Source organism: Equus przewalskii, chromosome 1 (assembly GCF_037783145.1).
Source record: "Equus przewalskii isolate Varuska chromosome 1, EquPr2, whole genome shotgun sequence".
Taxonomy (NCBI): domain Eukaryota; kingdom Metazoa; phylum Chordata; class Mammalia; order Perissodactyla; family Equidae; genus Equus; species Equus przewalskii.
Window position 1 is genome coordinate 120,503,742 of NC_091831.1, and position 14,874 is coordinate 120,518,615.

At 39.5% G+C, this 14,874-nt stretch overlaps 1 protein-coding gene across 23 annotated transcripts in view; it reads right to left on the reverse strand.

The window, feature by feature from the left end:
* The window catches only part of NEO1 (neogenin 1), a 245,070-nt gene that overhangs the window by 29,858 nt on the left and 200,338 nt on the right, over positions 1–14,874 (reverse strand). For 10 of the 23 annotated variants that reach the window (XM_070575456.1, XM_070575379.1, XM_070575443.1 and 7 more), the window contains exons 16-19: positions 5,224–5,319; positions 2,726–2,949; positions 2,505–2,643; positions 232–339 (exon numbers count right to left, since the gene is read on the reverse strand). In XM_070575456.1, the coding sequence (XP_070431557.1) occupies positions 232–339; positions 2,505–2,643; positions 2,726–2,949; positions 5,224–5,319 (567 nt within the window). The remainder of the gene's footprint in view (positions 1–231; positions 340–2,504; positions 2,644–2,725; positions 2,950–5,223; positions 5,320–14,874) is intronic. The other 13 variants (XM_070575398.1, XM_070575460.1, XM_070575388.1 and 10 more) reach the window with 3 other exon arrangements.

The following is a 14,874-nucleotide window of genomic DNA, read 5'->3' on the forward strand; positions in this document are numbered from 1 at the left end:
ATTTCACACAACGTGAGTCAGAACAACCAGCTGGCAGCTCAGTTTTACATCACTTTGGGCAAACAGCACACCCCCTTGCTCCACTTTCAAGGACCATCATGACTCACGGCTCCTCATACAATGACCAAGCGGCCTTCAGACTCCCATTCCTCCTAAGAAACAGCACAGCACTCTCCTGGAGTGACTCTACCAGGCAGGAACTGGGAACAGACACACTCAAAAGCATCTTACCTGTAATTTTGCCATTGGCTTCAGAGGGAGGCTGCCAATTTACAATTATGGTCCTAGGTTTTCCCTCCTTACTCACAACTGTCACATCCTTGGGTGGAGAAGTAGGAACTACAAAATAACAATGCTTTCAATAACTGCTGAGCATTTCAGTTTAATCCACCTTTTCCTCAACCCTTTCCATTTATAAAGCACAATAAAAGGAACAAGGCAAAAGATAAGCCACCTGGCTTCAAAGAACTCATAGTCTATCTATAAACAGCTCCAATAAAAAGAAGAATACGCAAAGTGCCAAAGAGAAAATACCATACTATGAGGATTCAGAGCTGGGATCTCAGCTGGGGGTCAGGGATAGATAGGATAGTTAGGCAGGGAAATAGAAACACATCTGATGCTACCAAGGTCCTACTATATGCCAGGCATTTTACAAATACCACCTCACTTAACATTTATGGCAACCTGAAACGGAGTTACTATCTCTGCTTGACATATCAGGATACTGAAAATGAGAAAAGTTATGTAATTTGCCAAGATGACATTTCCCACTCCAATTTGGATTATTTTGTTAGAATATTTTTAAGTGTAAAACAATTTTCTCTCTCACCTATAGTTTACTCTTCAAACCAAATATGACATTTGAAAACCCTTATTCCCTGAACGAATAAATAATTTACAAATTGACGTTTTTCATTTTAAGTTTGCACTGAAAAGATACTGTCAACTGAGGTTATTGCTCTGAAATGCAAAGCTCTTTATGGAACAGAAAAGCAATAAAAATGAAAATGAGAGTACATTTCTTGTGCTTCCACATTACAGCTGAAAACTTTTAACGTATTAGTAGGGAAATAAGCAAATTAAGTATATTGTTAAATTTACTCTTCTATTCCTAAAATATTGGAATTTTCCTAGTATAAAATGGAAGGAAGCCTGGTGAAATGCAAGCATCCTAAAGGAATACCTAACATCATATATTAGCTAATGGGTTGGAAAGAAAGCACAAAGATCTTCTTAAAACTGGCAAAGAAAGCAAACTCAAGGTCTACTTAAGCCTTTGTGCACTATATTTCTAGCTCTCCAAATGCAACCCTTTCTCTCTGTGGGAAGTCCAACCAACCGTGCAGAAGACAAAAAGACATTAGTGCCAAGCCCAGTCAGGGAGACTTTATAGCTCCATTCTGTCATTTTTCATATATAGAAGAGAAAGAAACAGGAGGCTAGAAGAGACAGAGACTCCCAATGGGCAGACATATCTCCATGCTAGGAAAGTACAAGGGGAAGAAGGCTACGCCTACAAGCGGGCAAAAAGCAAACAATCTCAAACTTGGATGACCTGCTTTTCCCTTAACTTGCTTAGTTATCTTTTCTCTTTCACGTTTACTTACAGACAAAAACCATAAGGACACTCCAGTGGGAGATTTTACAAGATACTAATTGGCTTGCAAGAAAGCTGCCGTGCTCAGGTTCTAGCAAGCATGGCACTGCAGCTGCCTGGTGAAGGACAGGTATCTTCATCTTTTCTATCTCATTTTAACAGTAAAGCAAGATTAATGACAATAATCTCTTACATCTATGCAGTGCTTTATAATTTACCATGTGCTTTCCTTTTATTTATTTATTTTTTTGCTGAGGAAGATGAGCCCTGAGCTAACAACTGTGGCAATCTTCCTCTATTTTGTCTGTGGGTTGCTGCCACAGCACGGCTGATGAGTGGGGCAGGTCTGCGCCTGGGACCCATGAATCTGGGCCACTAAAGTGGAGTAGGCCAAACTTAACGTCTAGGCCACAGGGCCAGGCCCTACCATGGGCTTTCCTATCTGCTCCTCATTTTACCCTTACAATAACTTGATAAAGTAGAAAAGGCAGAAATTAGTACCCCTCTCTTATAGATGGAAGAAACATATTCAGAGAGGTTGGATGACTTGCTTATGACCCACAGTCAGTAGATGGTCGACCTGGGATTGAACTCAAGTCTCTTGATTCCTAAAAGCCAGTATACTCTGCATTATATTATCCTGTTATTTGATAATGTTCTTGTACAATGATGAAAAAAACGTAATTCATCAGCTGAAAAAGCAAACACTGAACTCTAGCTGTAGTTGTTCACTGTGTTCTGTCAATATGTCAATTCATGCACTCAACTCTTTCCTTGGGTAGTAAAAGCAGGTGATGAGAAGTCTCATGACTTGGAATGTGGCACACCATTAGCACAGACTTCTACTGATTTTCACATCTTGCAAAGAAGAAATGCCATGTGACAAGTTTCTGACAACACATACCTAATTCAAAGGTGGTCCCATGGGCCGTCATACTCCATGTGCTTGATCTTCGACCTTTGGTCACCATCACGGAGAATTCATAGAGTGTATTTGCTTTTAAACCAGTCACCAAATAACTCAAAGTTGTTGCATTTGCATTCTGGAAATATTTGAATTGAGAATTTTAGAATGAGAAAATACCAATAATTAGCTTTTCTCACCCAGAGCAAATGAGCCAGTACCTTGTACTTGGTGTTTGCTGGGATGTTGGTTTTCCATCGGACTGTGTAGTACCGGGAGTCTGTAATCTTCTGGTGTTTGGGCAGTGAGTTGTCCGCCCATGTGATCCTTATGGTGTCATGACTCAGAATGGAAGCCTGAACTCCCACTGGTGGCATCATGGGAGTGGGATCTGGCACTGGAGTGTATGGAGCATTAATAACAAATAAATCAACTTCAGAAGTGTCTGGGTAAAAAGTAATTAAGAAAGGGAAGTGGCATTTTAACATAAACAAATAGAAAAGAAAAGGGAGATGCGGGGTAATATAACGGAATGAAAAGGTGAGAAATGAAGAAAGAGAAAAAGAATCCAGAGTTAATAGACAACCACTATTCATTTAAAAGAAAATGTCCACTTGTGTTCTTGCAGGAGAACATATAGAGAAACAGTAATTAACTATATTCTCTACTGTATTCTGTAGGTATATTCAATTTTGATAATTCAGAGACTAATGTTTTTATACTTAAATTTTCTTTAAATTACTTGAAAATTCTACCTCTTGTCCAAAAAGGATCATGAGAAACTAAAAATTGCTTTTAAAATCAAGAGTATAATTTCTGAACAAGCAGCACAAAGCTCATGATCTGTTTTGACATTTCAGAGAATGTGGCTGAAGTTTTGGGACATGGCTTATAAATGCACATCACTGGACATGTGAGGATCCTCCTCTCAAACCTGAGTCCTGAATGTCAGCCAATAGCGACTTAGCCTGGCCTTGGTATTGGGGGTATTTGATACCACACAGGGTCCAGTTCAGATCTGCTGATATCCTGGGTCTAAAATCAGTGCAGCAATATGGCTCACATCCAAATAAAGCAGAAAGAACTCAGGGCATTACTCTTCCTTGAGGAAAGGCAAACTGACACCATGCAGGAATATCTGCCACACTTTCTCTAGCAGAGTCAGAGAACAACCCACTGATGAATCCCAATCAGTTACAGGAAATGCCATAGTTATCATGGGTCCAAGTGACATAGTCTTTATGAACTTTAGAAATCAGAGTACTTATGTGATAGAAAGGAAAGTCTACACTCAGGCACTGCTTTGTGCCATAAGCATCGTCACCAAAACGGAGGCCAGAACGAGCACAAAGGCACCAAGCAGCAAGAGCTCAGGGCAATACAGCAGGATCCATTTGGGCTTTCCCAACTCTTAGTCAGGTTTTCTAAGTATACACACAATGATTTATTTTATGTTAAGGTTTTAAAATAGGTTTCCCACATGGTTATGGTGATTAGCCCTTCCTATAACTCAAAATCTGAAATGGCATGAGCCTTGTTTATGAATAACTGCCAAGCTAAAGTAATAGTCTACATCTGTGTATTTCTTTCACAATGAGGACTAAAAATAACAGAGGAACAGCAAACGTTATAATCAAGGGCTTTGTTCAAAGATGGGGACACATACCAATTAGTTACAGAAAATGCACCTACAGGTAAAAAAGTCATTAGACTTCTTTGAGAAATTTTCTCTTGTTAACAACTCTTGGAAAAGATAACTAAGTTACATGACTTAGGAACACTTCCTTTTATATTTCTAGCCAGAAGGCTATATTTTTAAGTCACATAAAAGAAAATAATTTCAAATTTGTTTTTTTCTATTACAGACTGATTTAAGAAAGTAGTAAACCATTTATTTAAATATTCTTTTTCATCTTTTTTTCCTCTCTTGAATATCAAAGCTATTTTTAAAAAGAACATATAAAGCTGTAAGCACACGTAACAGAAGACAGGACAGAACTACCAAATACGCAGTAATGATATTGGTCTTCTCAAGTAAGCATTAAAAAAAAGGGACAGAGATTATCTTTACAAAAAGAATAAGGCCAAATCTGTACTATCACGCAAAGTATCCAGAAGACATAGCAGGCAATACAGATTCACAATTCTGGGAAACAAATGGAAAAGAGCATTTCTGAAAATGCTAAATCCTTTGGTTGTCAGTATTCCTTAGAAAAATGTACAACTCATATATTTATATCAATAAACTTTCTCATTGAGATCTAAATTAAATGTTTTATATGTCTACAGAAACTTTACATTAGATGTCTATTCCTCTAAAGATATTTTAAATAGATAAATTACAAAGAAAAATAATGAATATAATGAATATCTGGTCTCTTGTAATAAATGTACAGTTGATCAAATGGATAGTACATCTGACTTTATACTCTTTATATAAATAAAACTTATAGGTTACTGATGGCAGCAATAAATGTATATGATTTTCTTTACTACTCACCTGAGTTGGTTGGGAAAGTATTTTTCTAGTAAGCTTTATTTATATAAAAAAGGAACTAACAGAACTTTCCATGTTGAAAACCCATTTTCCTATGTGAAGCCTTCACCCTGAACTACCACATACTTTTCCTTCCACTGATACCTATGGGGCAGGCTTATGCCAACACTCCCTTAAGCTGCTGGAAAACGCTGGAGACCAGAGATGGATAGGATTCCTTACCTGTGTGAGGTCTGGTCACAGCGCTCTCGTACAGGGGGATGCCTTCACCCACATTGTTAAAGGCTTTCAGGGTAATCACATAGTGAGAGCTGGGATCTGAAGGAAAGAAACAAGTCAAAATACTTTTTAAAAAAGCCTCACTACAGAATTTTAAAAATTTAAGCGTGACTGTGCATGATCTTAATTGTAGAGAAAGGAAGGAAGGTTTTAAAAACTTGTATGCAGGATTATTTTGGGGTGTGGGGAGATGTGGAGATGGCTGCATACACAGTATAGAAAAACTGGCCGGGATCAACTTCCTGGAGTGAGTCCCAGGAGTGAGTTTGACTGTGCTTGCATTCTCTCCTGGCCTCAACAAATAAATGGTTTAGTGATGTTAATACATAGTGTAGAGCTTGGATTAGAATGAGTAAATAGCATTTTTTAAAAATTGAGTTCATAATAGTTTACATCAATGTGAGGTTTCAGTTGTACATTATTTCTCGACTGTCACCACATAAGTGCTCCCTGTCACCCCTGTGCCCACCCCTCTCCCCCCAACCCCTGGTAACCACTGAACTGTTTTCTTTGTCTGTGCATTTGTTTATATTCACAGATGAGTGAAATCATCTGGTGTTTGTCTTTCTCAGTCTGGCTTATTTCGCTTAGCATAATTCCCTCTAGGTCCTTCCATGTTATTGAAAATGATGAATTTGTTTTTTCTGGCTGAGTAATACCCCATTGTATATATATAGACACCACATCTTCTTTATGCAATTGTCGGTCGATGGGCACTTGGATTGCTTCCATGTCTTGGCTATTGTGAACAGTGCTGCAATGAACATAGAGGTGCATGTTATCTTGGACTGTTGATTTCAAATTGTTTAGGTACATACCCAGTAGTGGGATAGCTGGGTCATATGGTAGTTCTATTTTTAGTTTTTTGAGGAATCTCCATACTGTTTTCCATAGTGGTTGCACCAGTTTGCATTCCCACCAGCAGTGTATGAGGGTTCTCTCCTCTCCACACCCTCTCCAACATTTGTTATTTTTAGTCTTAGTGATTATAGCCACTTTAATAGGCGTAAGGTGGTATCTTAGTGTAGTTTTGATTTGCATTTCCCTGATGATTAGTGATGTTGAGCATCTTTTCGTGTCTTTATTGGCCATCTGTATATCTTCTTTGGAAAAATGTCTGTTCATCTGCATTCTTTGATCGGGTTGTTTGTTTTTTTTATTGTTCAGTTGTGTGAATTCCTTAAATATTATGGAGATTACCCCTTGTCAGATATATGATTTGCAAATATTTTCTCCCAATTGGTGGGCTGCCTCTTTGTTTTGATCCTAGTTTCTTTTGTGTTGCAGAAGCTATTTAGTCTGAGGAATTCCCACTTGTTTATTTTTTCTTTTGTTTCCTTTGTCTGAGAGGACATGGTATTTGAAAAGATCCTTTTTAGTTCGATGTCAAAGTGTGTACTATCTATATTATCTTCCAGGAGTTTTACAGTTTCAGGATGTATCTTCAAGTCTTTGATCCATTTTGAGTTTATCTTTTTGTATGGCATGAGATAACGGTCTACCTTCATTCTTTTGCATGTGGCTGTTCAGGTTTCCCAACACCATTTATTGAAGAGACTATCTTTTCTCCATTGTATGTTCTTGGCACCTTTGTCGAAGATTAGCTGTCTGTAAATGTGTGGTTTTATTCTGGGCTTGCAGTTCTGGTCCACTGATCTGTGTGCTTGTTTTTATACCAGTACCATGCTATTTTGGTCACTATGGCTTTGTAGCACATTTTGAAGTCAGGGATTGTGATGCCTCCAGCTTTGTTTTTTTCCCTCAGGATTGCCTTAGCAATTTGGGGTCTTTGGTTGCCCCCTATGAATTTTAGGATTCTTTGCTCTATTTCTGTGAAGAATGTCATTGGGATTCTGATTGGGATTGCATTGAATCTGTAGATTGCTTTGGGTAGTATGGACATTTTAACTATGTTTATTCTTCCAATCCATGAGCAAGGAATCTCTTTCCATCTCTTTACGTCATTATCAATTTCTTTCAGTAATGCTTTATAATTTTCATTGTATAAGTCCTTCACCTCCTTGGTTAAATTTATTCCCAGGTACTTTATTTTAGTAGTGATTGCAAATGGAATTGTATTCTTGAGCTCTCTTTCTGTAAGTTTGTTATTGGAGTAAAGAAAAACAACTTATTTTTGCAAGTTGATTCTGTACCCTGCAACTTTACTGTAGTTGTTAATTATTTCTATTAATTTTCCAATGGATTTTTGGGGGTTTTCTATATATAAGATCATGTTGTCTGCAAACAGCGAGAGTTTCACTTCTTCACTCCCTATTTGGATTCCTTTTATTTCTTTCTCTTGCCTAATTGCTCTGGCCAAAACCTCTAGTACTATGTTGAATAAGAGTGGTGATAGTGGGCATCCTTGTCTTGTTCCTGTTCTCAGGGGGATGGTGCTCAGTTTTCGCCCATTGAGTCTGATGTTGGCTGTGGGTTTGTCATATATGGCGTTTATTATGTTGAGGTAATTTCCTTCTATCCCCATTCGTTAAGACTTTTTACCATAAATGGCTGTTGGATCTTGTCAAATGCTTTCTCTGCATCTATTGAGATGATGATGTGGTTTTTATTCCTCAGTTTGTTGATGTGGTGTATCACGTTGATTGACCTGCAGATGTTGAACCATCCCTGTGTCCCTGGTATGAATCCCACTTGATCATGATGTATGTTCTTTTTGATGTATTGCTGAATTCCGGTTCCCAAAATTTTGCTGAGGATTTTTGCCTCTATGTCCATCAGCGATATCAGCCTGTAGTTCTTTTTTGTGCTGTCCCTGTCAGGCTTTGGTATCAGAATGACGTTGGCTTTGTAGAATGTGTTAGGAAGTGTTCCATCTTCCCTAATTTTTGGAATAGCTTGAGAAGGATAGGTAGTAAATCCTCTCTGAAAGTTTGGTAAAATTCCCCAGGAAATCCGTTTGGTCCTGTGGTTTTATTCTTTGAGATGCTTCTGATTGCTGTTTCAGTCTCCTTCCTTGTGATTGTCTATTCAGATTATCTGTTTCCTCTTGACTCAGCTTTGGGAGGTTGTAAGAGCCTAAGAATTTATCCAAAGAATGAGTAAAAAACCCTTTTTTTTTTTGAGGAAGATTAGCCCTGAGCTAACTACTACCAACCCTCCTCTTTTTGCTGAGGAAGGCTGGCCCTGAGCTAACATCCATGCCCATCTTCCTCTACTTTATACATGGGACACCTACCACAGCATGGTGTGCCAAGCAGTGCCATGCATGCACATGGGATCTGAACCGGCAATCCCCGGGCCGCCGAGAAGTGGAACGTGCGCACTTAACCACTGCGTCACCAGGTCAGCCCCAAGTAAATAGCATTTTCATGTGTTGGAAGCCCATAGGAGGAACTTGGAATGAAATAAACCTCTTTCCTTCTCAGAAGGAGGACAGCGATTGGAACAGCCAAGACAGAGAAGTAGGAAATAAACTGTTAACTCGGTAACCACTGAATGTCCTTAACTCTCTCGGGGTCCCCAAACCTCATCCAGCCCTCATGTAGACAACTTGGCTGGATAAGATACAGTCCAGGATTTCAACTGGCTTGGAGGTGATGCTTCCGGAAATCTAAGACTGAAAGAAACACTCCCTGCAGGTGATCATGTAAAATGCTACTAGTCAGACTCAGTGAAGAGAGAGGGTATTGCATTCATTCTCCCATTCGCTGAGGTAAATCAGGAAGGCCCTACTTCATCACACTCCTGATCCAGGCAAGGTTTAGTATGGGTACTGCTAAAGCCCAGTTTCAGAACGAAGACTTGGGCTCCACTAAAGTGTTGCAGAGTGAGGCATTAACCCATACCACTCACTTCTCACAAAATTAGGCAGTTTTCCAAAGTGGTCACATCTCAAGTGGCTTGCATCACTTCAAAAGCCTAAAACAGCTGTTTTGCTTGGTGGCCCACTCTCTAGATACCAACAGGCAATATACAAAGGCACCTGGGGGGCCGGCCTTGTGGCGTAGCAGTTAGGTTCACATGTTCCGCTTTGGAGGCCCAAGGTTCGCCAGTTCGGATGCTGGGTGTAGACATGGCACCGTTTGGCAAGCCATGCTGTGGCAGGCGTCCCACATATAAAGTAGAGGAAGATGGGCACGGATGTTAGCCCGGGGCCAGTCTTCCTCAGCAAAAAGAGGAGGATTGGTGGCAGATGTTAGCTCAGGGCTAATCTTCCTCAAAAAAAAAGGTACCTGGTCTTCCAATGTCAGAAAGAATTGACAACAAATGGGATCAACAAGACAGTACTTGACTGGCGAGGGAAAAGGAAAAGGTGCTGGTTTGGGCAACATCATTCACTGAGATTGGGGACATGGTTGCCTCAGAGCAACCATGACATCCATTTTCAAGGCTTGACTCCAGGCACCCTTCTATTCCTACTTTTCACTCTCTCCCTATGTGCTTTCACTCATTTCCTTAGCCCGGATGAGCATGTACATGCCATCAGGTGCAAATACATATGTCTAGTATTTGTTCCAGACCTGTTCTGACCACCGGACCTCTATGTTCAACTGTCTGTCTGGCATCTCCACCTGGATGTCTGAAATCTCTCTTTCTTGCCTCTCTCCCCCCACTTCAGTGCTCCCTAGTTCATAAACGGCACTACCACATGCCCTGCTGCTCAAGTCAGAATCTCCTTCCTCCCTTATATGCAAGTCATCAAGTCTTGCTCAGTCTACTTACCTCTCACCACTCTGCCTTGTTCACTAGGCTCCGTCTTTACCAGCCATCTCTCAGTTCACTGAACACTATGTGCTCTCCTACCAGTGGGCTTTAATACATGCAGCTGTTCCCTATGCTGGGGACACACACCACCCTTCCTTACCAGGACAATGCCTATTCATCTGAAATGAATGAAAGGGCTCATCTCAGACTGGATTAGCCTCTCTAGTTACATAACATGTAGCACTCCATTTCTCTTCTTCAGCGTTCTAAACAATTTCAATTATTTAAAAATTATATTATTTCTAATAATTGGGACCATGTCTGTCTGATTCTCTGCTTACAGTGTCTGGGATACTGTAGGTGTTCATTAAACATTTGCTGATTGATTGAAAAGTTTGCAGGAGAAGACACTAACTTTAATTTTGATTAAATTATGATAGAATATGGGCTATATTCCAGTATGGATACCAGTAAACAAACATTTATATGGATCTGAAGATCAGAAGAGTGCTCTAGTTTGACTAACAAATGAATTCCTAAATATACCCTACTTCTGACTTTCTTTTGTTCAACATTATATGCATCCTAGATTATCTGTGTTGATAAATACAGCTCAAGCTTATTTTACTTTATGCCAACTTAAATTTTTTTTGCCACTTCTCAATGTGCCCTCTGCTCTGTAATAGTCTGTTTACTCTCTTCAGCACACACAGCGTTCCCTCTCGTCTCTTATTTTCAAACGCTATTCTGACTCAGTCTTCCAAGCCCAGGTTCAGCTTCTTCCCTGACTGCTCTTCTGTGCCTTCCTAGCTCTCCCTTCTCTGAACATACTTCACTGCAACTCATCTCATTGTTCCTTCTATTTTACTTTTGTTCTATTAGACTGAAAGCACATGGAGTTCAAGGACAATGTACCACCTACGCTGCAGAGGATTTTCATTTCAGTAATTTCATAAAGGAAACAGTAGGAGGTGGGTCAGCACGGAGACATTTTTATCCTACTAGCAAGCTTTTCTTTTTTTTGTGAGGAATATTGTTCCTGAAATAACAGCTGTGCCAATCTTCCTCTACTTTATGTGGGATGCCACCTCAGCATGGCTTGACGAGAGGTGCTAGGTCCACACTGGAGATCCAAACCTGCAAACCCCGGGCCGCTGAAGTGGATGGAGTGTGCCAACTTAACCACTACACCACCAGGCCGGCCCCAGCAAAGCATTTCTCTTGCCCTCCTACAAGTGCCTTATAAGAACGCTGATGTGGGAACACTTTCTAGGTTAGCCATGCTGTTTCTTATTAAAAGGAAAAAGAGAAAGGCTACTTTGTTTTTGAATAAACATTAAACTGCCGCTTATTTTCTAGCAGAAAAGACAAAGGTTATTCATTTGTTAGACGCCTAAAGTTGTTCTTAGGGAAGAATAATCAGAAAAAATGATTCAATAAAAAAGTTGGTCAGGGCAGATTCTGAATTAAAACACAAGTCTTTCAAAAAAGATCTCTATAATGAAAATCTAATTTGGAAAAGTAATTATACCTACCCAAATCAATTCACTTTCTATTATAAAATATTACTATTTCTCAAAGTCTTTTTTGCTTTGTAAATCAGCTTTGAGGTATAATTAGCATACAGCAAAACGTACCTGTTAAGTGTACAGTTTTGTTGAATTTTGACAAACATGTATGCCTGTGTAACCACTACCACAATCAAGATACAGAATATTCCCAACACTCCATATAGTTCCTTTGTGCTCCCTGCAGTCAATTCCCCCTACCCATTTCTAGGCAACCAGTGATCTTGCTTTGTCCCTACAGATAAGTGCTGCCTATTTTATAATTTCATAAAAACATAATAACACAGTATGTACTCTCTTGTGTTCAGCTTCTTTTGCTCAGCATGTTTGTGAGATTCATTACACAGCTGTGTGTATCCACGGCCTATTCCTTTTAAGTGCTGAGTATCATTCCATTAGACGGATACAGTACAATTTACCATTTACTTCTTGACCCCTTTTAGACTATCATAAATAAAGCTATTATGAACATTTGCGTACAACTCTTTGTGTCAATGTGTGCTTTTATTTCTCTTGGTTAAATATCTATTAGTGGGAATGTTGGATTGTATGGTCAACTATTTTTTTTTTTTTGGAGGAAGATTAGCCCTCAGCTAACTACTGCCAGTCCTCCTCTTTTTGCTGAGGAAGCCTGGCTCTGAGCTAACATCCGTGCCCATCTTCCTCTAGTTTATATGTGGGACGCCTACCACAGCATGGCTGCCAAGCAGTGCCATGTCCGCACCTGGGATCTGAACCAGCGAACCCCGGGCCGCCGAGAAGCGGAACGTGCGAACTTAACCGCTGCGCCACCGGGCCGGCCCCTGTATGGTCAACTTTTTAAGAAACTTCCAAACTGTCTTCTAAAGTGGTTGTAACATCAGACATTCCCACCAGCTTCCAGATCTGCATCCTTGAGTTCCAATTCTGCATCCTTGCTGATATCTGGTGTGGGCAGTCTATTAAATTTTAGCAGTTCTGGAGGATGTGTAGTGGTATTCCATTGCATTTCTCTGATGATCAATGATGTTGAGAATCAAGTCCAATTTATTAATCTTTTAAAATTTTATAATTTGTGCTTTTTTGTATCCTTTGACAATCCCAAAGTCATGAAGATTTGTTCTTGTTTTCTTCTAGAAGTTTTGCAGTTTTAGCTCTTGCATTTAGGTCTGTTTTTGTGAATGGTGTGAGATAAGGATCAAGGAAGGTTCCTTTTCTTTCTCATACAGACATCCAGTTATTTCCACATCTTTGTTGAAAATACTATCCTCTCTCCACTGAATTCTGAGTATTTTTTGTCAAAAATCAATTGACCATGGGGCTGGCCCCGTGGCCGAGTGGTTAAGTTCGCATGCTCCGCTGCAGGCGGCCCAGTGTTTCGTTGGTTCGAATCCTGGGCGCGGACAGGGCACTGCTCATCAAACCACGCTGAGGCAGCGTCCCACATACCACAACTGGAGGAACCCACAACGAAGAATATACAACTATGTACCGGGGGCACTGGGGAGAAAAAGGAAAAAATAAAATCTTTAAAAAAAAAAAAAAATCAATTGGCCATATACACATGGATCTATTTTGGAACTCTACTCTGTTCCACTCATCTATAACACCTACCTTTACACTAATACTACCACAATGTCTCAATTACTGTGGCTTTATAATAAGTCCTGAAATCAGATAGTCTGGGTCTTCTAAACTTAACTCTTCTTTTCAAAAATTTTTGGCCCAGTGGTGCAGCAGTTAGGTTCGCATGTTCCACTTTGGTGGCCCGGGCCTCACTGGTTTGGATCTGAGGTGCAGACCTATGCATCGTTTGTCAAGCCATGCTGTGGCAGGCATCCCACATACAAAGTAGAGGAAGATGGGCACGGATGTTAGCTCAGGGCCAGTCTTCCTCAGCAAAAAAAAAGAAAAAAAAAGAGGATTGGTGGCAGATGTTAGCTGAGAGCTAATCTTCCTCAAAAAAATTTTTTTTTGGCTATTCTAGTTCCTTTGGTTTTTCATATAAATTTTAGAATAAGTTTATCAATTTCATAAAAAAGTCTATCGGGACTTGGGATTTGTAGTAGAGGCAAGTGTCATTTTAATAATACTGTCTTCCAATCCCTGAGCCTGGTATCTCCATTTAAGTCTTCTTGAATTTTTCTCAGAATAATTTTTTACTTTTCAGTGTACAGACTGTACAAATTTTTACAGTTTATCCCTAAGTACTACTTTTTTGTTTTTTGGTGGGGAAGATTGGTCCTGAGTTAGCATTTGTTGCCAATCTTCCTCTTTTGCTTGAGGAAGATTGCCCCTGAGCTAACATCTGTGCCAATCCTCCTCTATCTCGTATTTGGGATGCCACCACAGCATGGCTTGATGAGTAGTGTGTAGGTCCACATCTGGGATCCGAACCTGAGAACCCTGGGCCACTGAAGCAGAGAGTATGACCCTATCCACTATGCCACAGGCCGGCCCCAGGACTTCATATTTTTTGATGCTATGGATCATCAAAATGGCACTGTTATTTTAATTCCAATTTTCAACTGCTTATTGTTAGTATATGGAATACAAATGCTTCTGTATGTAGACTTTATATCTTGTGACCTTGCTAAACTCACTCATAGGTTTAGTAGCCTTTTTATAGATTCCATAAGATTTTCTACCAGTAACAATGAGCATGTATACTGCTCAGATATTGGTTTCTAAATATCATTTTCTATAAAAGAAACCAGGGTTTTTGGAGAAATGACTCATTCAAGAGCTAAGGCTAGAAAAATACCAGATGAGCCTAAAACATCTTACTGTGTCAAAAAGGAAGAAAGTGCTCAAAGAAAGATGAGAGATGTCAAATGGACAGAGGAACTAGTTATAAAGAGACTACCATTGGCCATTCTTTCACTATGAAAGAGAAGGCAAGCTCTTATCTTATGCTAATAAATGTAGAAGAAATAATGGGATTAGAAAATTACCACTTGGGAAACACCATAGTTATAACTGTTGCTAAAGATGATAAAACTAGCAAGTGAAAGTTTGATGAGAAACAAAATATTTACAAAGACTCAAAGTATTCCCCCACAAGGTACTTATTAATTATGAAGGAAAAAAATAACTTTATAGTGGAGAAATGTGACAGAGACTGTTGTAACCAAGTGATTAAAGTTAACATCACTAGCAAGAGCTTTCATGTGCCTCCTGATATGATGCTACAAGAACACATATGTTATTTCCTTCCAAAAATGCTTACGCTCAATCTAATGAGGAAATATTAGACAAGTCTAAATTGAGGGACATTCTACAAAATATAAATGGTCTATATTTTTTAAAAACATCATAGTCATAAAGCCAATAAAAAAACCACGGAACTGTTCCATATCAAAAAAACTAATGGGGGGTCGGC